At 35.2% G+C, this 26177-nt stretch overlaps 1 protein-coding gene across 5 annotated transcripts in view; it reads left to right on the forward strand.

Moving 5' to 3' along the window:
• SMARCA2 (SWI/SNF related, matrix associated, actin dependent regulator of chromatin, subfamily a, member 2) overlaps window positions 1-26177 on the forward strand; it is a 124659-nt gene that overhangs the window by 46301 nt on the left and 52181 nt on the right. For all 5 annotated transcript variants that reach the window (XM_035565860.1, XM_035565859.1, XM_050716493.1 and 2 more), the window contains exons 11-24: window positions 2866-2919; window positions 4543-4673; window positions 4877-4937; window positions 7722-7822; window positions 8166-8313; window positions 11588-11751; window positions 13650-13716; window positions 14276-14386; window positions 15752-15994; window positions 16297-16410; window positions 18364-18471; window positions 20864-20950; window positions 21834-21880; window positions 25298-25464. In XM_035565860.1, the coding sequence (XP_035421753.1) occupies window positions 2866-2919; window positions 4543-4673; window positions 4877-4937; window positions 7722-7822; window positions 8166-8313; window positions 11588-11751; window positions 13650-13716; window positions 14276-14386; window positions 15752-15994; window positions 16297-16410; window positions 18364-18471; window positions 20864-20950; window positions 21834-21880; window positions 25298-25464 (1603 nt within the window). The remainder of the gene's footprint in view (window positions 1-2865; window positions 2920-4542; window positions 4674-4876; window positions 4938-7721; window positions 7823-8165; window positions 8314-11587; window positions 11752-13649; window positions 13717-14275; window positions 14387-15751; window positions 15995-16296; window positions 16411-18363; window positions 18472-20863; window positions 20951-21833; window positions 21881-25297; window positions 25465-26177) is intronic.

A 26177-nucleotide genomic window follows, 5' to 3' on the forward strand; every position in this document is an offset into this window, starting at 1 on the left:
ATTAGTAGAAAAAAAATCTGATCTCCGTCCTGATCAGCTGCAACCTATTGCTTGTGATGATGCTCGCCATTAAGCTTTTGCTCACCTGTCAAGAATATAGGAGTGCACACAAATATTATCCTTTTTTCAAGAGTTATTTATAACTGTATGAATTTTCTTGTTGCATGGCTGCAGCACTCGTTGAAGTTGGTGGCTGCCTTGTCATTTTCCTGGTCTTTATGTAGTATTTCCTATTCTTAATACATTTCCATGTATGTTTCATAATCCATATAAAGTGCAGATTAACCTACTAACACCAGTAGTTAAGTGTTTCATACTAAAAGAGAAATGAGAGAAGAGAGGTCTTAGGGTTTTCTCCTATAAATCACAATGAGGAAGTAGATGGTGAAAAAGGCTCACATTATATACTGTCCAAGTGAACCATATGTTCTTAAGAGAATAAGATTTCAGATGAGTCTGTGTTTTCTCAGGGACACAGTTTTGGGAAATCTTCGTGGTAGATTTTTTTTCTATTTTTTACATTCTTGTAGTTGCACCTTCTGTCTCCAGCCTCCTGTTCAGCTCATGTCCCACTTACTTACATAGTCATAGATGGAAAAAAAATAGAGCAGATGAAATTTTCATCTGATGGGCCAGTTGAACTTGCTATGCAAACTTTCACCTTTATCTGTAGGAGCATTTCCTATCCTTTTGCTATGGAATTTCCTACTTTTACAAAGTTGGTTTTGCTATGTACATTAAAGAAATCTTTGTACTGCCCAAAACACAGCTGCAAGAAATCTGTTATTTTTGAGATTCATCTCCTTTGAAATGTATGCTTCTGCTTTCCAAAATCCTTGTTAACCTAGGCTGTAAATGCTTGCTCTCACAGCAGGATCTGGGCTTTGCACAATGAAAAACATTGATGCTTACTGCTTTTTTGTGGTGGTGTGTTTGAGTTGTAAGCATTGACTATAGCTAAGCTGTAATAATCTCTACGTATTAGAAAACAGTCTCATATGCAGGATAATAGACACGTGTTTATTTCTTATTCATCCAAGGAAAAAATATTGTCATCCAGTATAGCCTGTTCGCTCGGGCCAGACATGTTATTGTAACTTACCCTACTATGAACTCTTCAGTTCTGGCACAGTTCCTTTCTCTGTCAACAGATGTACATGTTGCCCAGGAATGCTGAAGCAAGCAGCCTATTGATGCTCTAGACTGAGCATCAACTATTGTTGCATTGAGCAGGACCAATGATACTTGTATAGCTCAGAGAAATGTTTATAAGTCTCTCCTTTTTTTTGTTTATCTAAGAATGTTATAGTTAATAAGTATTTTAAAGAAGAATGTTATAGCTAATAAGTATTTTAAAGGCTTAAGGCCAGAATTGAGCTTAGCTGGAATCTTCCTTTTTGGTATTTCAAGTGAAAGAGTAATTAACAAAGATAATTAGGCATGTGTGCTGAAGTACGAAGGTTACATAAAAGAAATAAGAGTAAACCTTTTCAAAATGTAGAATTGACCCATATCTACCACTGCATGTTTGTCTGAGGTTCATGCCTTGGAAAATGGATTTTAAGGGCAAAGAATTCAGTCTTGATGAGAAGCAGATATTGAGGATCATCTCGGTATTCAAAAGTTCAGCTATTCCTTAAGTGTATTTCTTCAATTAAAAAAAAAAAAAAACCAACAGACAAATGGATTATTTAAATTTATAGTACACATTAAAAATACTTAAAAATGGTTTATCTATAAAATACAATTTTAAAGATCTGTTCTTGTTTTCTGTCTGATCTGTTTATATTTTTAACCCAAGTAAAACCATGCTGTACTTCAAAGCCTGCACTGTGATGGGAACAGAAGCTGGATTCTGGCCTTTCTTGCCCATTGTCAGAATTATTTAGGGGGAAGTGCCACTTAGGAAGGAAACAGTCTTCTGTTTTCTCCTACCATCTTGATATTTTTGAATATTTTTTATTAAAATATTTTTGATACTTTGATGAAGAAACTCTGTGTTTCTCAGAGTGGTGCTTGGGAAGAAAAACATCCAGCTTACTCCTACTAACATGCTCAGACTTCTTTTTCTCTGTAAATTGAGCAATTGTGGTCTGGACTTAATCGAGACAGTGCAAAGAATTGCCCAAATACCACCAGTTTTTAGTTGTCAGACTAATTAATTTACTTAAAAGTAAATCATATACATACCCCGAATAAAAGTGTGCACACAAATACACAATCTGTGATGCTTGGTGACACCTCTGAAACTGAATTTAAATCAGATTAGAGGAAGTTTGTAGTAAACCACATGAAAACAAATTGCTATTTTATTTATATCAGCACAGTCTGTAGGTGTTAAGCTCTAGGTCTGGAGGCTACCTATTTTCTAGATGTAGATTTATTACAATGACTACAGTTGTTGTAGATAACTATACTCAAACCGCTTTGCTTGTGTGATAGTGACTGTACAAATCTCTATCTATATCCACCCTCACTAAACTACATGCATCCCTGGCTATGCAGGAATGGAACGATACCTATTTATGGTCCAAAATGCTTAGATCACATCAAGTTGAGGTGGAATGGGCTAAAGTTGCTCCAGGGGAGGTTTAGGTTGGATATTAGGAAGAACTGTACTGAAAGGGTTGTTAGGCATTGGAATGGGCTGCCCAGGGAAGTGATTGAGTCACCGTCCCTGGAGGTCTTTAAAAGACGTTTAGATATAGAGATTAGTGATATGGTTTAGTGGAGGACTTGTTAGTGTTAGGTCAGAGGTTGGACTTGGAGGTCTCTATCAACCTAGATGATTCTGTGATTCTGGGAAGTATTCGCTATATACTGATGATCTGACCATGTTACTCTTCACTTCTTCATTTCTTTTAGAAGGCTGAAGAAAATGCGGAAGGAATGGCATCTGGTCTTGGTCCTGATGGAGAGGTATGAATTTTATGATTTTACAACTTTTACAGTGATTGTTAATGTGATGAGTGCAATTGAAATAGCTTTACAATAAATCATGGCCAGAAATGCTCTAAGACCTGTTGTTTCTAACCAGGAAAAAAAAAATTATCCACATTAACATTTATGCTAAGGTTGTTTCTCTTCAGAAAATTGAAAACTGAAATGAAAATGTATTGAATGTATCAATGAGGAATGCCTCTTGGCTTTGTTATATGCTTAAAAGTAAATAATTTTCTTGCAACCCATGTGTAGATGTAATTTACTTTTTAAAATGTAGTTGTAAACACAATACATTCTAGCTTTTCATTTAAAAACAATGCATTATTGACACTGTTAATTATCTCTCAGACATAGGATAGATTATAGTATAGAATCAGAATGGTTTGGGTTGGAAGGGACCTTAAAGATCATCTCATTCCAACCCCCCTGCCATTGACAGGCACACTTTCCACCTGGCCAGGTTGCTCAAAGCCCCATCCAGCCTGAGCTTGAACACTTCCTGGGATAGGGCATCCACAGCTTCTCTCGGCAACCTGTTCCAGTGCATCACTGCCGCAGTATTATGATGACTTAAGATATCTGAATGTTCTTTGTTACTCAAGAAAATAAAATTAATACCTTTTCTGTATAATTCTTTGCGTAAGATTTTTTGCGGTAACCCAGCATATTCTTCCTCTGAGCTATTCTGTTAATGCTGTTTTTCTTTTCCATTTTATTTTTATATAAATATTTCAGAATGTTGTGTTATTTTACTTTTCATCTTTTTTTACACTTTCAACTGACATTTTTTCTGATGTTAAAGAACTATGGTAAAATCCTTTAATATAGTTGAAATTGTAGAAGGAAATGTACATGTAACATTGCTATAACTTTTGGAATTTGTGGAAAGGAGGCATGTTTTACACTCAGTCACTTTTTTATAACCAGATTTTTTTTTCATGTTCATATAAATTAGGAAAGGATGCTTCAGTAGAAGCAATAGTAGAAAGCAAAGAATTTTTAAATTAGAAATTCTGTGATTAAACAAGGAAATTAAAAAAAAAAATGGCTCATCTGTATTTGGATATCACTGGAATCACTTGTATCACTGGAATTAGTTAAATGACTTCTGATTGCAGATGCTTTATGGGCATAATTGAAGAAGTCAGGACACCAAATCTTTTAAATGGATCTTCTTTACCTCAAAAGTTTGTGAAATTGTTACATCCTTATCTCTCCATATAGGAGAAAAGTCTATAAAGTTGATGTAAGTTTTATGTTGCAGATGTCCATTGGTATAAACAACTGGAATTAAACAACTGTACAGATACATACCTTGTGTTTTCTTTTATAAAAATCAACAGTTTCTTTTGTTCAATGCTGCTCTTTTTAATTTATTTGGAATATTGTGTTATATTTGTGTATGTCACATAAAGATAATTTGCACACAAAAATACTGTGAGTCAGTGTGGCTTGGTAGCCATATGGGAAGCTGTGTCTGCTATTGAAACTCTGATGCTTGTTCAGATTTGTAATTTTGAAGATGCTATTCTTTTCATTATGCGTGACAAGGATGAAATTTAGTTGCCTTATGGTATGAAATTTTGTTTGAATTCTTAGCCCATAGATGAGAGCAGTCAGATGAGTGACCTTCCAGTCAAAGTGACTCACACTGAAACAGGCAAAGTTCTTCTTGGACCAGAAGCACCAAAAGCAAGTCAACTGGATGCTTGGCTGGAAATGAACCCTGGGTAAGTAGTTAGAATACAAATGGGCTATTTCTTTCAATTTGCTTTTGTATTTTTTCATGGGCTTGTCCTAGTTATTCTTTTTTCTCTTTTGCCTTTCCATTCTCATTTTTAATTTACTATATGTAAGCTGAGTAGGACATTTATTGAATCTAATCCCTCATCCTTTTATTATCTGTGACCCATATTCTGTGTGCTCTTTACAGCTATGAAGTTGCTCCCAGGTCAGACAGTGAAGATGAAAGTGGTTCTGAGTATGAAGAGGAGGTATGTGTCTTTAAATACACATATATAGATAGATAGTGACAAGTAATGCAGTAAAAAACAAGCTCATATCCCATGTGATATTTTCTTCTTTTTCATAAGGAAGGAAGGGAAGGTAATAGCATGTGTCCAGTTGTTTTAAGAATAATACAAACAGGAAAGATAACTGGTTTTGTAACTGCATTCAGTTCTTAGAGGTTGTCCTTCATATATGCTGCAAATGCCTAACTGGAAACTGGGGAGAGGAAAGGGAAATAGTTTACTCTGATTATTAATAATCTTGACTCAGAGTATAAGCAAGTTCCTGTTTTAAAATATATAGTAAAAAAGGCTGTATGGGGGCTTTGTGCTGAATAAAGTTCACATCTTTCATGTTCGTATATTGGAGGTTTTATTGGCAGTTCCAAGTAACACAGTTATTTACATATTATATTTATTAAAAAGTCAGGGATTTAGGTTCAGATGGTTCAAACTAAGTATATTTGATTCAGTAATTTAGAGGTGAATTAAATACTACTGTTACAAAATTTTGAAAAAAATCTTAGACTTAAAATTAAGACATACGATGATCCTGACCCAGAAGGGTCTGTCGTGATCCAGAAGGTGTGGGGAGGGGTTGTAGCTGACCTGCAGGTGTATATGGATCACAACAGTGACCTCATGGGATTCCATGCTACACAAGGACAGGAGGCGTTGTTTACTAATGATTCCTGTTTATTATAAAACAACGCTAGCAAGAATACTGTGATTAATAAGGCAAATACATATATATGTATGTGTGTGTGTGTGTGTGGATAAAAAGCTGTTAGATATAACAGATACTAAGGATATTGTGCCAGTTAATAGTAGCAGCAATTAGAGGCAGTAGGCACTTTAAGGTAGGAAAATCAGTAAGGTAGCAGCAGATATGGCTTGGTGATAATTGCAGGTTCAACAAACATATTAATAATACTGTGGCAGTGAAATTATTTATGGGTTACAAACTTACCAATATTATAACAGCAGACTTATGATAGGTTATATTTATCACTACTATACTACATACACATTCATTTAATTGCTGGTATCAAATGCATCAAACAGAATCCAGAAGTGTGGAGGGGAATCTAAAACTGTTCTCAGAGGAGACTGAGCACTCCCAGGAACGGTCCCAGAAGGGCAACCAAAGTAACAGATTGAGTCTCACTTGGAAGTTGGTCTGTTTTGTGAGGTGTGGAGTGTCACAGAGTTTAGGTGTAGATATCAGGGAGTCACAGAGTTAATCCGACTTCTAGTGAAGCCTCTTTGAAGAGGAAAGAGAAACTAAAGCAAACAATACGGAGAAAGGAGTATGTGCAGCATGGGAAGCTTCTCAGAAGGAGAAGCTCTGTTGTCTTGAGTAAAAATCGGGCTCTTTTTATATCATTGAAACACAAGAGGGCGTAGGACACCACCACTTTGGTGACCAAATAGGTGCTGTTAATCTTAGTTTTCTTTGTGAGACAGGCTATAATAATGTTTATTATTTTCCTTTATTTTCTTTAAACAAAAAATTTATTTTTCATGATGATCCTACTTTCTCAGGCGATAAGTTGCTCTTTACTTTATTGTTCCATTTTATCAGTGGTATCTTCAGGATGCCTCTGGTATTACGTATTCAGCCACACTTAAGTGATGCCCTTGGTTCCCAGGCTAAGTTCCTAGACTGAAGGCCAAGTTCTCAGGCCTGGTTTCCAGGCTGAGTTTTTAGGCTGGCAGTCATTTTCTCATTTGTGTTGAGCAGTTATTTTATGTCAAAATCCTTCTCATTACAGTCAAGTTACCTCCGTAACTGCTTCCATCAGGATTGTAACAGTAGATAGTGTGAATATTCAATGCCAGTGCTTGCACAGCATTTTTCAGACAACAACTTTCTAAAGTAGAGGAAAACTGGGAAGTAGAGAAGGACCATGTTCAGTTAACAGGATAGTGGTAGAACTAGAATTTGGATCTTGTAAGTCTAGCAGTATTTACAATATTAGACCAAAAAGACACTGATACTGGTTGAGCTATCTGATGTTAAGAACACTTGTGTCTTTGTAGGACTAATTACTGTTAATGTAATTTTATAAGACTGTGTCTATTAAGCTGTCTATCTGACAGCCTGATACCTGTCAGATTTGAGTGACGCCATGTGATGTCATAGGAGGAACGTCAAAATAAATGTGCCCTCATTTTTAGCACAGACTCTTTAGCAACAGTGTTGTTTAGAGTTAGGGAAATTGTTTTCAGAAGAATACACTTAAAAAACCTCAGAACACTGTTTTGTTCAGCTTCATTTCTGAGAATTCAAGTTGCTGGTTATCCATTGCAACTATAGGCAGAGGGCAAATTAAATGACATTAAAAATACAATTTGTTTTTTAATTAAAATTGAAAAGCCTACCACTGCAGTACTTTCCATTTTTTTCAAGCTGTATTAAATTAGTGTAAATCTGGAATACGATATAAAAATACAAATGGTTTGGAATCTGCTCCATTAGTAGGGTAGACAGAGGAAGGCTTTTTAAAATAAAATGATTAAAGTGGAAATTAATTTTTATTTCAGAGTATTTTGACTTCATGTTGATTAATGTGTGTCAAAAATTATCATTTTTTATGCCACAGTACAATTCTGTTGTAGCATAGGTGTAAGCTGAACTTCATGATTCAAGTTCCTGTGATAAGGCATTGACCAATGAAAGCTACCAATTTGTGAATGCCCACTGAAGGTATGACTTAGGAAGATATTGTACTCACTAGCACCTTTTTATTCTTCTGTCTGCTGTAGGATGATGAGGAAGAATCGAGTAGGTTAGAAGCAGATGAGAAGATACTTCTGGATCCTAACAGTGAAGAAGTTTCTGAGAAAGATGCTAAGCAAATCATTGAGTGAGTGTTCTTTAGCTGGTGCTTTTCTTACGTGCTTCTTTTTGTTACAAATTCTGATTTCTTAGACAGGGTTTCCCCAAGAATAGCTTGCTGTAGATTACAGTGAGTTGTAGTTGCTTCTCTGACAAGAACATCTGCAGAAGAAGGAATGTAATCATTCGGTATTAATTGTGTGCTCCTAAAAAAAACACCTACCTCGCACCATACAGTGTACTAGACAAAGTTTGGGATTTGCACTGTTTCTTTACACATACATACATGAGCTATGGTCAAAAAACCTGTCTGGTGGTTTGGTTTTGGTCTGTTTGTGGGAATTTACTTTTGTTCTTTGTCTGCTTTCCAGAACAGCCAAACAAGATGTGGATGATGAATATAGCATGCAATATAGTGCTAGAGGGTCTCAATCCTACTACACTGTTGCCCATGCAATCACAGAAAGGGTGGAAAAGCAGTCTTCTCTTCTCATTAATGGCACATTAAAACATTATCAGGTGAGAAATCATTGAAACATTAAAGTGTTTAACATTTGTATTGTGCTAGATATATTTCAATGTAGTATTTCAGGTGACAAAATAAAAATTTGTTAAGGAGTACAAGAATTCAGTTTGGTTAGAAATTGGGAATCATGTGGGCAGGTAAATGGTAGTTATCTATCATAGATGATGTTTTATGCATAGTGCTCGAATAATAATACAACTTTATGCATGTAACATTGTAACTTTTTTCATTGCAGACAAACAGTGTTTTGGTTTTGCTATTCTTATTGACCTAGAGTTTCAGTTCTTCTGATTGTTTTCATCTGTGGTGGTTTAATAGTATTTTTCTTCTTTTAATATTTAAAAGTTTAGGATTTTAATCTTTTAATTAAAATCCCAATATTTCAATTGTAATTGTAATGCACTGATGCATTACAGTTTGGAAACAAGGAAAACATTTGCTATGGAGGATGATGTCACATACTCTTTACAGTCATTCAGTGGATTTAATAACTAAGAATTTCTGTTCTGACATAAGCTAAATTCATGTGTGATTGAAAATGTCCTTAACAGGTGTTTTCAGCATTTCTGACATTGCAGAGTTTTCTAGGAAGCTCCAGCAACACCTGCATCTTTTATGCAGTCAGGCCACTATATTTGTATATCCACATAAAACAAAAAATAATACTTATTCACCAAAATGTCATAAAGATATGTATCTATTTGTACTTGCAAAGAACTAGAAGGAAGACTGTTTCCTAAGTGTGCAGAGTATTATGATTACAGTCCTTGCTTCCCGTGGTTATCAGCACTGCCATCAATACAGTAGCTTGTTTAAGTTAATTAAAATTCAAGTGTTAAGCTGGTTCTCTATTTTTGAATCATTTCAGTATTCCTATATTGGGCTCCTCACAGTGGCACACGGTGGGAGAACAAGCTACAGTGAACATAAGCTGAAACAAGAGGGTTTAGATTGGTTATACAGTGAAACATCTTCCCTGCAAGGACAGCAGAGTAGTGGAGCAGGGTTTCAGAGAGGTTTTATCATCTCCATCCTGGGAGGTTTTCAGTCTTAGACCAGATGAAGCCCAAAGCAACATGGTTGAATCTGCTTTGGGCAGGGGATTGACGTAGTGAGACTGAATTATTATCGCATGGTCCTATTTGTTCATAGCAAAACTCCCCCTGAATTTAAGTTCTCTGAATTCTTAGCACTTCTAGCTCTCTCACTTTGAGCACTCATCTAAAGAGAAAGTTGTCATTCAGTGACTGATTTTGAAAATGCTGGGTTAAATAACCTTTCTGGCACCATTGAGGAGATCTGTTACTAAGACAAGATCTAACCATTCAGAGAAATATGCCACTTTCTCAGCTCTGAGACTTTCTTTATTTTTGCTGCCGCATTGTCAATATGTTGTCCAGCCTTTGCACCAAATGAAGCAGTAATTCAACAGATACATTCAGCAGCCTTGTTTACTGCATAATCCTGATTCATTGTCTGGTAAAGTTTATTTGGTGCGATAAATGAAGTCAGTGTATAACAATACTAATTTGATGGCCGTATTGGCTTAAAATACCCATGGACAGGATTGTGACACTTCTTTTACTTCCTAAATTCTAATTACTTATGCAGTACAGAAATGTTATTAATTTATGCAGATCTGTGTACAATTTTCCTGTGTGTTACAGAGCAAAATAATTCAGTCTGTAGAGTCAGACATACTCGCAGGGATTACCAATTAGAGCAGGTCCTTCAGCTGCTTAATGTGATATCTAGCAATTGAATGTGGAGTTTTGTTGTTCATAGTGTTTTCTTTACAGTGATTGCTACCACTAGAATTAAGAGGCACACTCCTCAAAGGAGCTTTATGGAAGGAGCATTGAGACTTGGCCTTGATTCTAGCAAGAATGTTCTGAAAGAGTCTGTTTTGCAGCTGTCTCCTTGTCTCCCTGTACTTCTCTGTCCTCTGTATTTTACATGCTTTTTCCTTCTTAACTATCTTTCCTGCTTTTCCATGTTTCTTACTGTTAAGTTGGGTCAGATTGTCTTTTCCTGATGTATCAGTGTATGTCAGTAGAGAAAGTGGAATGATACTGAAAGGACAGTGTCCTTATTCTCATTTCTGAAGCTACTTTGTAAGTGAAGCATACAGTGGCAGAAAAAATTCTGTCAACTCTTGGTGTCTTGAGGTCAATAAAAGTAGCTTCCAGAGAATTTAGTATCCAAATATAAATCAGTCAGCATGTACATAAAGCCAGTAAATCATCAACATTATTTTGAATACTTTCTTGCAGGGGCAACAGAAGGTTACTTAAAACATATATTGCTTTCTCCCTGAACTTTCTCAGATATCATAATTTAGTTCTCTCTTTATGCGTGAGACCCACTGAAAGTCTGGATCTTTGAAGCAGAAGCTTAGATTGCACTTCTATGAATGATGTGTTAGGTACATACATGGAAGGCCATATGAGAAGGGAATAATCTGTGTCCTAAAATGCAATATTGGGATTGTGCTTTCTAGCAGTACTCCTTAGAATGTAAAACCCTGTTATGTAGACATTTCTTAGCTATAGTTCCCTGGCTTCTTTCCAGCTCTGGGATTCTGTATATAAAGCATAATTGAAGAAAGGGGACGTTCTTTGACATGTGGAGGTACAGACAGCAAACGCTAAATGGACATGTACTACAAGAGGTTCAGAATACTAGTGATGCAGTTGGGAAGTCTGAGGTGGAACAAAATACAAGAGACTTAAAATTATTAACTTAATTTTATTGCACAGACTCAGCAGATTTGGTTTTGGAAGATTTTTATTGAGGCAGACAAATGGTATTAAATATGCACAAAAAGTTTAAAATTTTGCAGTGCTGAAGCTGAAGGATAAACCTGTGTAATGCTAAGTGTTTGTTCATCGGTCTTACATGTGAGCACCTGTGTTGCTTTGTGTACAGTACAAAAAAAACTTTCTCCATATATAAAATCTGACTTTATATTTTGAGCATTACTGGTCCTAAACAGGAATGGATGATTTCTGTTTCTGTTACCAGAAATTACCTTGAAAGCTTTTGTTTTTGTTTCTGTTGTTGTGGGGGCTGAGGGGATGGGTAAGTAGGGGAAGAGGAGAAGGAGGAAAGGAGTTAAGCTAGCCAGGGATTCCCATGCTTCTAAGTACTACTGAAGAGAATCCAGCATCTTAAGTAGGCAGGTCGTTAGAACCTTTAGTTCTGTACTGTCGGTGTTAATTACTTGTGTGGGTTTTAAATAACAGAAATTATTATTCTTCATTTCAGCTCCAGGGACTGGAATGGATGGTTTCACTCTATAATAACAATCTGAATGGAATTTTAGCTGATGAAATGGGACTAGGAAAGACTATACAGACTATTGCACTCATCACTTACTTGATGGAGCACAAAAGACTCAATGGCCCCTATCTCATCATTGTTCCCCTGTCGTAAGTAGAGGACCTCATTCTGTTGTTATCACTGTAAGCATTGCAAATTGCTTTATTAGGAATACACACTTTTTTTAACGTTACAACAAGTTGAGGTGGCACAGTAGGATTACACTGAGCATGTGTTCTGTACTTCCATTGATCATTTCTTCCCAGGTAATTGTCTAGCATTGGAAGGGTGACCAGATGGCTAATAAAAGCACTTTATTCCATTAGCTTTAATGTCTACTCTTTTGTTGAAATGTGTAGTGAATTTACTGTTAGTTACTCTTAAGCCACAAGAGGGCAATGCTTTTTCTTTAATACTACATCTTTGCAGATCCCTGTTCTACTTGAATTGTGATATTAAAAATCTGTTGCTTACTTAGTTCTTTAAACAACTGCCACCCCATCAAATACTGTGCAATCATGCTTTACGGATACAGGATAATCTTCTAAGTACTGGATAGCTAGCCCGTTGTGTAGCCTTGATGTGTGATACTCACAGCTCAGTCAGCTGACCATATTATGACTGTCATGCCGCCTCCTTTTCTGTAGCTTTCCCAGATGCTGCTTGTTTTATAGATTTCTTCTAATGCATTTTCCTTTCCCAAAAAAACAAGGTGTGGCTTTCAGTGATCTGAAATGCTGTGTTTTGAATAAGAACTGTCAGGCATCATAAAACAGATGTAGCATCTCAGGGTTTGTTTGCTTTTCTTTGTGTACGTGGTAAATGTCTTGATTTGTATACAGAAGTATACAGAAGTTCCTTGGCCTTTTTGTTAGCGATTGTACAGAGCATGTAAATGTGTGGTAGGATTGGGATATATTCATGGTCATCTCTTATGATTTCTTTTGAGGTATCCTGTCTTCTCAATCTGCTGCAGTAGTAGCTAACTAGCATAAATACCACAGATTTGCCTAATTTTATGAGTACAAAAGATGAGTTTTAGTATAAGGGGAAACTCTATGACAAAGTTAAAAATAAAGGGAGAATATCATTAACATCTGCTTTCATGAGAAAAAAAAAAGAAAAATTCAAGAAAAAGAAAAATTCAATTCAAAAGAAAAATTCACATACACAAATACACAAATACAAGAAAAAGAAAAATTCAATTCAAAAGAAAAATTCACATACACAAATACACAAATACACAAATACAAGAAAAAGAAAAATTCAATTCAAAAGAAAAATTCACAGAAAAATTCAAATTTCTTTTAAGTATTCTGAAATGCTTTTATTCTGTGTTTCTAAAAGAAAGGAGATGAAATTTATTTTCTGTAGACATTTTAAAAGCCTTCTTTCTCTGCCTTTTCCCTCCTCCAGATTAATAGTTGTTACGTTCATAGGTCCAGTAAACTTAAATAAATAGATCTATTTTTGCAATATCATGCTGGCAGCTAGACTAGCTGTTTAAAAAGCTGTTTGTTGTGACCTTATGGCAGAAATGAATTGCAAAAATGGATCTGCATAGTTTCACTGGGTGGCAATAACATCATTAGAGTGGAAAACAGATGAATTCTATTGCCAACATCATCAAGCTATATATGAAAATTTGCAAACTCAGTTTGTGGATCATAAGTGGCATAAAGTAATATGCAAATCAGTTTTCTGTTCAGGGTTATCTTTCTTGTCCTTAATATGCTCCAGAATATGAATATTCCTCTGGAATACTATTCTGAATAGATTTTGAAGAGACTCCTGAATGAGATCAGAAACATATTCTTCCCACTTTTTCTCGTTTGCTCTTCTCTGTGATGCATGTATTTTATTATAATGTACAAAGCTTTTTTTTGTTTAATTTCCTCTTAATTATGGAGTTTGATTACATGAAATGTGTTGAAAATTAAGCAACCACTAGGAAACATTTATAAAATTTATTTATAAAATAAAATGTATTTCTTTTTTTTTATGGTAGGACGTTATCCAACTGGACATATGAATTTGACAAATGGGCCCCTTCTGTGGTTAAGATATCTTACAAGGTTTGATTTGCTTTTTATATGATTATAAAGTTGAAGGAATGAAAATACAGCCTATTTTCCCCTGCCTCTGCATGCATTTCTAAATTGCTTGCCTGTAAAATTTTGTCATATATATCATGTACTAAGCAGTAAGAGTTAATCATCCTAAGAAGATGACTGTAATAAACTATAATTACTTTCAGATAGTGAAATGCAGAAGAAAATTGTTAATTATCACATTGCAAAGCTTCTAACGAGAGTAATACAAATGAGAAATATTTCACATTTTATACTTAGCTGACTACTTTGCTTTTTGGCTGCTGTAGTAATGGTAAAGACAAACAATTAGTAACGAGATGAGACTGCTAGCATATTTTCACTCCCCCGTAAACAAAGTCTTATAATCTAGCAACCAGTTAGGGAAAGTACTCTGAAGAAGTCTGGAATGTATAAATGTATTGTTTGCAATAGTGTAGGATTACTAGTTCATGTGCTTTCTCTGTCTGCTAATTCATAAAAAGATGGATCTATTTACTTCATCAGAAGAACAAATAACTACTCTTCTCTCTTTCTCTTTTAGGGTACACCTGCGATGCGCCGTTCACTTGTTCCTCAGCTTCGAAGTGGAAAATTTAATGTTCTTTTAACTACTTACGAGTACATAATAAAGGACAAACATATCCTTGCTAAGGTAATAATCACTGTCTTTTAACAGCAGGACTTCCGAGATATTTTCAAGTGGTGCATAGCACAAAAACCGTATTTTTGTTTTATAGGGAAGTCCTGAGTTATTTCATCTTTCAGTAAAGTTAAACCATACTTGTCCATTCCTTTGTTTATGACTGGATTTGTCAGTTACATCTTCTCCCTGTAATCACCAGGATTTTTCTGAATATGGTTAGGATAGTAATTGTTTGCTGTGTGATTTTATCAGTACTGTAGACCTGCCTGCCCTTGGAAAAATGCATTTTTTTCTGCTGTCTGCTTAATATCATTTATTCTAATCTGCAGTGCTATGCTTGCTTTTTTCATTCTGTTTCTGACTTGAAGCTCACTCTTATTAGATCCTTTCCAGCTGTGTGGTGCTTTTCCTCAGGTAACTGATTATATGTATCATGATTTTGGTTTCCAGACTCTTCACTAAACGTTGCCCAGTTATTAAAGGCTCAAACTGTCAATAAGGGTTTCTCCAATGTATTAATTTGAAGGCTTTTTTAGTCTCAGACTGTTTCGTGTACACACAGTGCAGACTAAGTTGGTATTCTGCCATGTACAGAAAACATGGACTTACTGTCCCTTTGCTTTTCATTTTCACTTTGTTTCAATCTATTACTTAACTACATAGATGAGTCATTTTCCTCTCTGATACAAAGGCAGTCCATTTTCTTACCATGATTCTGAACCCAGTTTGAGACTATAGAATTTTCCTTTACCTATACCTTTAACTTGCCCTCCTTTGCTAAAAGATAGGAAGAACAGCACTGTGGCATTCTACCTGTCATGGAAAATGGGATTGGTTAGCACTTATGAAAGTACCAGAGGACTTCAAACTGAGGCCTTCCTAGTCATATGGTTTGTGTGTTCGTATGTTCATACGGTTCATTGCAGTTGTTTGCAAGCATACTTTTTCTGACTGAAAATGCTCATGTCTCTTGTTCAAGGTTCTTGTTATGGACAGGTTTATTTGGAGATTTTGTGGTCTTTTTCCTCCCTCCTAAACCATATTTTGACCTTAAAGAGCCAGTCACCTTAAACCCTTTCCCAGAAAGGGGGAAATTAGCTATTTACTGTTGCAATTCAAGTAAGAATTCATACATCAGTATTGGGTTTAGCATACCTAGTGTCTGTTCCTGTTTTTGTTTCTTTTAAGGCCACTGGTTCTTCAATAATGATTGTGTTTTTCTTCTTTTTTTTTTTTACCTCATAAGTGAGAATGATAAATGTTTCAGGTTTGAAATATTTTTGGAAATATTTTTTGTCTACACATGTTGGGAGGAAATTGACTCTGTCTGACCAAGTTTTTCCTCTTCTCCTCCTCATTTATTTTTTTTTCCAGATTCGATGGAAATATATGATAGTAGATGAAGGCCATCGAATGAAGAACCACCATTGCAAGCTGACTCAGGTCTTGAACACTCACTATGTGGCCCCTAGGCGAATACTGCTGACTGGGACACCATTACAGAACAAATTGCCTGAACTGTGGGCTCTTCTCAATTTCCTCCTCCCAACCATTTTCAAGAGTTGTAGCACCTTTGAACAGTGGTTCAACGCTCCATTTGCCATGACTGGAGAAAGGGTACTATGGCAGTTTTTTGTTTTTGTTTTTAAACATCAGAAACAAACCACTTTGAAAACAAAATGGAGCTTATTCAGAAGCAGTAGTGCTTGAACTCTCCCTGGTACTTAGGGAATTAACATTAACTAAAACCCACCTTTTATAATGCCAGAAAAAATTAATATTGAGTATCTCTTTTTTGACTCTGAGTCAGTTTGATTGTAACATACAAGTAATTACTGCACATATTCACCTTTCATGTGAGACAGGACATTACTTAATATACTGAGTTGTCTTGTAGTGACTTCTGTAAACTTCTGTAGGTGGATTTAAATGAGGAAGAAACTATTCTGATCATCCGTCGTCTCCACAAAGTACTCCGACCCTTCTTGCTGAGAAGACTGAAGAAAGAGGTTGAGTCTCAACTACCAGAAAAGGTTTGCAATGAGAGGAGTTGTGGAAGGGGTTTAATACTTTTTCTAAGCATTAAGTAATGTTTCTTTTTCAGATTTACTTTACAGAAGACTTCACTAGCATGTATTATTACTGTGGTTTGTTTATTACTTCTTGCAAAGAAAGCTGGCACCTGAGAAATCCTGAATACCTGAAGTTTCTGCATTCTCAGGCTCCATCCTTATTCTTACAGCTTTAAATTCTAGTTGTAGTTATCCATGGTTTATATAAGGCCTGCTACTTATTTCCATAGGAATTGGTTTCAAATTGTAAATGAGTTGACCATACATTGAGAATTAGATTCTGTCCTGTCTGTTCCCCTCTTCCTTTCTTCCACCTTCCCCCCAGCTGGGTAGAACCTTTTGCTCTCTTAACAGAATCTTCACAGAAATCCCTAAAGGATTACTGGACATTATAAAGCAGGCACAATTTAATCCTAAATTAATATTCCAGGAGTTTTGAGTTTTGTGAAGTGGCTTGTTAATATTGCACAAGTTTTTGTTTATTTTTCAATTCTCAGAATTTAGCTTTGTAACTCAGAAGGTAAAATTCTCTTCTGATTCAAAAGATCATTGTCTGTGGGCAGTTCATTTTGCCTGACAATATCTTCTTCTGCAATCCTATATCAACTTTCCCCTTCACCCTTCCCAAAATGACAACAGCAACTAAAATTTAAAAAAGTAAATTTTAAGGTGAGATAGGAAAAATTTGTTTCTAAAGTCTGCTGTGTTAAAACCATACTAAAAATGAAATTTTTGTGTGTTGTGTTATGAGTTGACTAATACTGGCTGAATGAACAAATAACTCTGTACAGATGACCAATGACAGTAATTAAAGGAAAGGCTTATTTTCAAATTCTTTCTTATCTTCGTAGTATTGTGGACACTTTTGTGAGTTTCTGTTCCTCCAACTGTCAGATTCTCAGTACCCTCTTATGTTATGAATGAAATATAAATTGAAAAATTTAAAATTAATTTAGAAATACTACTAGTTCTATGCTGATTTCTGCTAGTTAAAGCCACTGTATTTGATAAATCCATTATTAGGCATTGAGGATGTAGGATTTAGGAGTTGCATACAGATTGGTACTTACTTCTCTTTTTTATGAGTTGATCCTCTTGTCCTTTTGAGATGAAAATAACATGATAATTTTTATTCTGTTTATTAATTATTAGGCAGTTTACTCTTTTAATAATCCCTTGTAAGATATCTAGCCATTAATCTAGCTTTATTTTGTGATTATTTTTCTTTTGCGTCACTTATTAAAAACGTAGCTAAAATCTGGAAATTGGATAATAGAAAAAATGGGTTAAATTGGGGTATGAAATCCTGTGTTACTAGATTTAAGGATAGTATGCAATCAAAACCTGCTTTAGTATGAATAGGAAATTAAACTGATTGTGGGGGTCATACACTGTTTCATTAATTCCCTGTATTTTTAGTTGATATGGAGAAAATATTTCCACTCTTGTTTAGGCAAGCATAATGCTAAATAAGCACTGTAACGGATACTTTATCTTACTGGCTAGGTGAACAGCAATGATATTTTTATTATGCTATGCAGACATAATACTGTACACAGGTTATTAAACCTATAGATTTTTTTTAAACTGCATGTTAAACATTAAAATAAAATTCACTAAAAATATTTTTAATCGTTAAAATTACAGAATGAGAAACAAATGTTTGGCAATTCTAAAGTTATATGTTTAGAATCCACCTGTCTAATAATAATTGTGACTCTCATAGAGAATCTTTTGAGATACCTATTGCTATGCTTGCACTTGAATTGCTGCTCTCTGAAATCAAAGGTGCTGTTAGGTTATAGATAAAAGAGTAATAGTTTTTTGTTTTGTGTTATAGGATGACAAGAACCTACAGTTAGATCCTGCTAATGTTATTATGTCAGTGTGTTTCTGTACTGTTTTTTACACTAGGTGGAATATGTGATCAAATGTGATATGTCAGCTCTTCAGAAGATCCTGTACCGTCACATGCAAGCCAAGGGAATCCTTCTTACAGATGGTTCTGAGAAAGACAAGAAGGTACAGAAGAAAGACTAGATAGAACAAATAGGAAACTATGTATTACAGTTACATGCTTGATGTGTATGATTTCTGTTTCATAAAATTAGTATGTAAGCTCTTACTACACATACCTCTCATGGGAAATGAAATCTGTATCAGACATGCCTGTTTGAAAAGACTGCAGCTTTTATTCTCTATTCATGTGGAAAAAATACTACTTGTATTCACTGTACATACTATACATTTCTGCAAACAGATGATATTTGAAAAAACAAACAAATCAAACAACCAGCACTTCCCTTGGCTGTGTTTAATCTAATAAGTTACGTGAATAATTGTGATTGTGGCAGCACTGGCTACAGGAGGTTATTTGTCTTATCTTCCAGAGCTATTTATTAGTTAAGTATAAACCTTGTTTTGGCCAGTCAGGGTTTTATGCCTGCATTCATACTTAATTAATCTGTTAATGAAAAAGTTTTTAAGAGAACAGTAGGATTCAAAGCCATATAATTGGATATTAGAATACATATTAATACATTTTGATTATGCCATCATTAGTCTTGACCCAGTTAATATAGAGGAAACAGGCTGCCATCCGTCAGCTTACTTGTGTATATAAAATACATTATAATAGATGTGAAATACATTGAATTCCCCATGAGAGTTCATAGATTAAGAGCTCTTAGACAGTACTGAACAGCTTGAATGTAGGTTTGTATTTGTGCCAGGACAAATGTATTTGTATTTTAAATGTAATTTTGTAGTTTGATGCCTGTACTTTTGTTCTACACATTTAATTTTGCATCACGGTGTTCTACTTCTTTCTTTTTCTGGTCTCTTTCCTTTCATTCTCCATCTCAGAGTCTTCTGATAATTTTCCTGTACATGCTTCTCTACTGAGCTTTTTGTTTATTCATTTCAGATTGCATCTGTAGTGTTCTTGACACCACCCTCTCCTCCCTTTCACCTTTCTTTTTTTTCTTTTTCCCTGTTTCATTAGGCTGTGTTATCCATACTACTTGTTGCCAGCAGAGGGAGGTGGTGCTTATTGAGCTCTCTTGGCTTCAGTGACTATAGAACTAGTGTTAGTAAAAAGTCCTGTCTTTCTGCAAATCCAGTCTGTACACAGTTCAGATTAGAGAGGATTCATTAAGTTGCAAAGCTCTAGGGAATAATTCTTAGAACAAATAAAAAATACATTTTGGAGCACGTTTGAGAAGAATTTCAAAAGACCAAAAGCAAGTTTAATATATTGGAGTGCCTCTTCAGATAAAAAAAAATCCCTGCTCTTTTTGTTATTATTTTAGTTTTAGATTTAGAAGTTATGATTCTACTGTACTTTCCAGGAAAGAGTAGAGTATTAGGGGTATATGCACTTAGTCACATGGTCTAAACTTTTGGGCAGACCTGTGCAGTGCCAGGAGTTGGACTTGATGATCCTTATGGGTCCCTTCCAACTCAGGATATTCTATGATTCTATATAATATAATAGAACAGTGTACTTTTTCTGTATTAGCTAGTTTTATTTTATTTATATTAGTACATAATTTTACTCTTGAAAATTGCTAAATTGCTTTCACTGAGATTTTTTTTCAAACAAATCTGAATGAATTGTTCAGTAAGCTTGGAATATTGTGGCCAATTTGATTGCAGTTTCATAACATCACAGTAAATCAAAATGGCATCTGAAAGTGACTAATGTTTGGCAGCGTTAATGTAATATGATGTTACCAAACTTGTGTCCAGCAGGTGCAACTAAGTTGTAGCCCTACAGCTTAGTCTAGTACCTAGTCATGCTTTAGTGTTTTTCAGAGCGCATAGTGTCTTATGGCTGATTGACTGAACTCAGTCCTGCTTCTGAAAAGGATTTGCTATGGAGTAGGTTTTGAAAATACAGCTGGTAAAATGTCAGGATGTCTCATGTAGTGTGCTTACCTAGCCTTTTCGCTATCTGTTGCATTGAGTTTTGACTTGTCTTGGAAAGAGAATCACATTTATCATGTTAACGGTAGAAGAGTGAGCAGATACTATAGAACTGAAAAGCATCCAGCTAGTACTATTTTCTGCTAGGAGGGTTCAGATCCAAAGTAATTCATATGGTTTCAAGTCGTATAAATAAGCAGTAAGCAGGACAGAAGATGTGCTGCTTCTGACTGTGAATATGATGCATAATGCATTTTGCAAATTATTTCCAGGTCTTTCTTTTACATTTTGGAGTATCTTTATGATAGGTGAATTTATACAGCAAGGTAACTAGCTTATAGTTTTTGTTGTTGTTTTTTTTTTTTTTCCAGAAATGATTTGGTGCTTGGGTTAGAGGTAGAGGTATTTTTATACCTGAACTTAAAAATGTCTTTTAAAAGCTAGGAAATGAGATTCATCATTTGATTTGCCTTGTTTATTCCCATAGGGAAAAGGTGGTGCAAAAACTCTTATGAACACTATCATGCAACTGAGAAAGATATGCAATCACCCATATATGTTTCAACACATTGAGGTAAGATTGCCAGGTTTGATTTTGAGAGTTGCTTTTATTCAGATGGCTAATATAACAGAAAGCTTCTGTTGGAGCTTCTGTGTGTCGGAGGGAACAACTCTGTCCACGTTGTTTGTGCTGGAGTTCTTTATATTTAGAAAGAAAAAGATGAACCACCAGCTTTTTACTGGCAATCTAAAGTCCAGTCTTAAAGTATTTAGTCTTTTGGAGGTGCTGCTTTAAAATGTGACCTTTTTTTTTTTGAATTCGAGACATTCCAGAGCAACTTAACCTCTACTTAGACCTAATTTACAACGTAGAGATAATAGTTCAAAATGCCAAGTGGTAGGATCTTTGAAACTAGCAGACTGCTGATCTCTTACCATATTTGCCAAAATTGTCCTATTTCCACCTTGTTTTTTTAGTAGAAATGTATTATCAATATAGCACCTCTTAGTAGGACCCAAAGTACATAAACAAACTTGTGTCTATATAGAAAGTGTCATAAATATCTGATGTGGAGCTACGTTTGTGTCTAAATGAACAAGTACCTATGGTGTTGTAGTTTTTACTGTTTGTTCTTCTGAATACTAATTTATGAAATTGAGTAATTTGCAAATGGCTCTTCCAGTAATTACTATAAATTATAAAGGTTGTACTGTATCTGTAATCTGGTAAAATGTATGCTGACAGAAATTACTCCTGCAGACCATGAATTTCAAATAATAGCAGTACAGGAAAACATTAAGCAGAGCACTAGTGCTACAGGGTGTATTACAAGAGTATGACCATAATGGAAATGAAACACCAACATACATGTATTTAATTTAATTGAAATAAGGATGCTTAATTTTGGTTTCCGATGGAGCCTGTAATAATCTGTTCAATGTTTTTAACTCTGCAGGAGTCCTTTGCTGAACATTTAGGCTACTCAAATGGTGTCATCAACGGGTAACTCTTTTTTTTTTTTTTCCCCTCCTTTCATATATGATGTATTGGAACCACTACATCACATCCTTGTTCTAGAAGATACATGCTAACAAACTGAAGTGGTTTCTAAATTAAATCAGTCATAGAAATGCTGTTATTAAGAAGACTCCTAATCAACATAAAGCTATCTCCATAGTATTCCCTCCCTCTCCAAGAGAATGTTCTCACTTGAAGGGTTATTTCCTCTCTGAATTAGCAATTAAACGTTTTTATTGGTTTTCAGTGGTAATGAGGATTTTCCCTTCGAGTAATGCTGGATATGTGCTGTCGCTAATTTCTGAACAGGAAAGTTGTTTCTCTGACTAATGTCAAGGAATCTTGTATCATAAAGAGAAGCATTCACCTTAAACAGATAATGGTAACAGGAACCTGAAGATGGATTATAAGACTGTCTTTAACATCAGACAGGTGATTTGTAGACAGGATCCTTCTATTCACTGAAATTTCAGTTCTCGGAGCTGGATTATACATGCTAGAAATATTTCTGGTTCTACAGAAAGTGTATTTTGTATTGTGTCAAGGGCCTTTTTTCTCTTTTTTTTCTTTTTTTTTTTTTTTCTGGTAAGCCTCAATTGTAGTGGCTATATGCAGGGTTCTTTTTTTTTTTTAATACTAATTTATATGTGAACGAGGATCTGTCTAGAAGTTCTTACATGCTTGACTGGATGTCTAAATAGCTGTACAGCTATGTTTGTGCCTTTTCTCATATAAGGCCAGCTACAACTCTTCCATCATTCTGCTAATCCAGGCTAAAAAGTAGAACTTGAAAGATGAGTGTCCAAACATCTACTGCATACCACAGAGTAAAACTGAAATCTTTCCAAAGTCTTTGTGCTGCTTCTGAACTACCATGTTTCTCACGTGTCATCTGATTACACCTATCTGCACAACTGAGACCTCTCCTGTGCAAGATTCTTTTATGATGGATTTCACATGTGCCAACTTGTATCATTTGTTCGTACTGAAGCATAACTGAAGTTCAGTGGTCAAACATAATTTATATTAACTTTAATTTGTACAATTCCCATTATACTATTTTTAAGTATTATTATTTACTATATATACTATTACTATATTAGTAAATATTATTATTTACTATATATACTATTATTACTATCCCTTATACTATTATTATTAAATATTATTATTTATTATACTAAAGGGGAAATAGGAGTTCAAATTTGGGGTATCAGCGTCTGAAGGATGAAAGGAGTAGATGTTTTGTTTTGTGTATGTTGAGCATACTCACTGTGTTAGTCTTTGCCTATATACACACTTCGTCAGACACAAGTGTAAAAATTCTAGCTCAGAAGCAGTTGTACAAAGAAAAATAAAGAGTATTAAGACTACTGGGAAGATAAGTGTCACTCATTGTCCTTCTTGTGGAGACAGAAGATTGCTGGGTTAGGGTAGCATTGGCTAAGCAGATGACTGTTTTGAGGATTGCTTCCATTATTATTTTAACCACATCCACATTTTACTGCTTTATTCCATGTCTGCCATGTCCATTTTAGGGCTGAGTCGCACTTGTCTGTGCACATGGAAATGCAGTGCTTTTGAAATTTCAGAAAATAATTCAGAGTTAGCAGGATAATGTGGTATTTTCTCATTCTGAACAAAAGCAAAATTATGTTATTCCTAAACTGAATTCAAGTATATATATCATTCTAAATTCTTCATAAAAACATTTCCCTTCAGCATTCCATCTCTCAAAGCTCAAGAGTGTTCTTAGCTCTTGACCTGCACGAAAATAGGAAATTCCCTTTTCTTAGTTAAAGATTCCCAGTAGAAATTAGATGGTATCAGTAGGCACTACAGGAGAATTCTCCCTGATATTACAAGTTCTCAGTGTAATGGTCAAGCATTTACTATTCTGAAGAATGCTCATAGCTAGGTGACTTGCTGATCAGAGGCAAATGACAGCCTTATGATGTATGCAAATGGCTTAGCATTTTCTCAGTAGTATGGACTTCAGTTTATGAAGAAACTTAAGGAGAATTCTTATCACACTATATTTTATGTCCTTGTTTAGGAAGGCAGAGGAGGCACAGGACACATATCTAAGGCAAAATATACCAGTACTAGAAGTGTTATGCAAGGATTTTATGACCCTCTATCCCTTTCAGGAGAACAGTCAGAGAAGATTGTAAACTGACATCTTCCCTTCTCCTTATTTTGAAACTACATGGATACCATCTGAAATTTATTGGAATGACTCTTCAGAGATATCATGTAGGATTTTCTTCTCTTCCTTGTTCTTTTTGCCTCCTTTTATATTTTTACCATCTTTATTCCAAATTAAAGTAGCACTTCTTTCATTAGTTATTCAAAAGGAAAGAGACTGATTTTCTTGGCACTTCTTCATCCAACTGTCTGTAGATGGTTGCCTTTTAAGGAAAGGTGTGTATCTTCCACCTGACCTCGTTCTTATTCATATTGTAATGACACTTCTTCTATTGTTTTCTTCACTAGTTCAGCAGACCACTTGGTTCCTAAACAGTTTTGTCTTTTGCTGAGTGCATACGTGTGTATGCAAATCAGAAGGCTGCATATCTTGTGGACTTGAGTATATAGTTACTAATGATAAGTCATATTTCTAGAGTACGGAGTCAAGGTTAGAAAAAAAGTTATGTGAAATTTATTTTCATGAAGCATTTTCATGATTTATTTTCATGAAGCACTTTAATGCTGATTTAGTTGTCCTCTTGACTTTTACTCATTTTCTTAGTTATGGCTTGCATTTTGGCAATAGGAGCATGTTTTGCAATTCATAGTATAGAAGAAAAAAGCAGTTAAGCAAAGCTACTAAACATCATGCAAGTCTGTTAAGGGTGCATGTTTAAAGTGTCAAACTTCTCCCATTGTCTGTGTATATTAGTCCAGTTTGGAATGCATTGATTCCATTCACATAGTAGTTAAGTGGGAAGGGAGTTGTTTCTCATACTTAAGTGGGAAGGGATTTGTTTCCAACATACACCTGATGAGTGCAACTTGTAAGTGCCAAAAATGCCAACTGAAAGCAAAAGTAGCAGGTGAATATCTTAACTGATACAAGACTTAGCTTGCTGAGAAATAATTTTTGTTTTTTGAAACTGAATTCTGTTTTCACTATTTATCATAAAAGTAGATGTTCCATGTGGTTAAAGGTCCACAAAGTTTTTGTAACTAAAGAAAAAATCCTTGTTTCCTTTCCAAACAAGAATTCATGTAGGTGCTTATTTTTATTTTAATCAATGTAAACAATTTGAAAGAGAGAAAAGTGCTACTAGTCTTGTTTATCTTAAGAGAATCTCTCTGTTAAACTCTGACACGTTAATGACTAAAATTTTTCTAATTGCAGGCTCATCTGGCATTTACTGTGCTTTTTCTCTTCAACAGAGCTGAACTTTATCGGGCCTCAGGGAAGTTTGAGCTACTTGATCGTATTCTACCAAAGTTACGAGCTACTAATCATCGTGTGCTTCTTTTCTGTCAAATGACATCACTCATGACCATTATGGAAGACTACTTCGCCTTTCGAAATTTCCTTTACCTGCGTCTCGATGGTAAGCTGAATGAAAACAGAGAATAAAGAAGTTAGGAGATGGCATGCTTGATTAGTTTGGGTCATGGGACACCTGGGTTCTCTTCCTAGTATGCCAATGCTGTAATGTAACTATACAAAAGTACAAGCAGGTTCAAAAATGATTCAACAAATCCATGAAGGGAGTCTGCAAGGGTATTTGTCATGAAGATATGGCTACAGACCACTAAGCTACACTATACTAGAATTCTCCCTCTTCTTACAGAGAAGTTACTGAGCAGGGTGTTATTTTGCTTCTCTCAGTAGAGCTGATCATAAATACTTCTCTGTCTCCTTGTCTCTTTGACTGTTTTTTTTTGTTTGTTTGTTTGTTTTTCATTGGTTTAACCTGCAAGCCATTAGACTGAGGGATTGTTTGGAAGAACGCTCAGGTCTGTTCCTGGAATGCAGATTTTGTGGGGATCTACAATCCATGGTCCCAGTCTGTTGTCACTGCCTAAGTTGCCTGAAAATATTCTCATGATGAGGGGTGTTAATGCCAATGTTTTGGCCAGATTCCAGTGAAATTAATTGGTTGGTGCCTATTTAGAGTACCATTGCCATTCTCCACAGGATAGCAGAATTTGAGTTTCAGGTAAAGTGGTACCTATAGATTTTTTCAGAATTTCAGAGGAAGGTCAGTAGCCTCAATTATATCTCAATATGTAGATACGCTTTATTACCTGTAAATGCAAA

This window comes from Cygnus atratus, chromosome Z, assembly GCF_013377495.2.
Source record: "Cygnus atratus isolate AKBS03 ecotype Queensland, Australia chromosome Z, CAtr_DNAZoo_HiC_assembly, whole genome shotgun sequence".
NCBI lineage: Eukaryota > Metazoa > Chordata > Aves > Anseriformes > Anatidae > Cygnus > Cygnus atratus.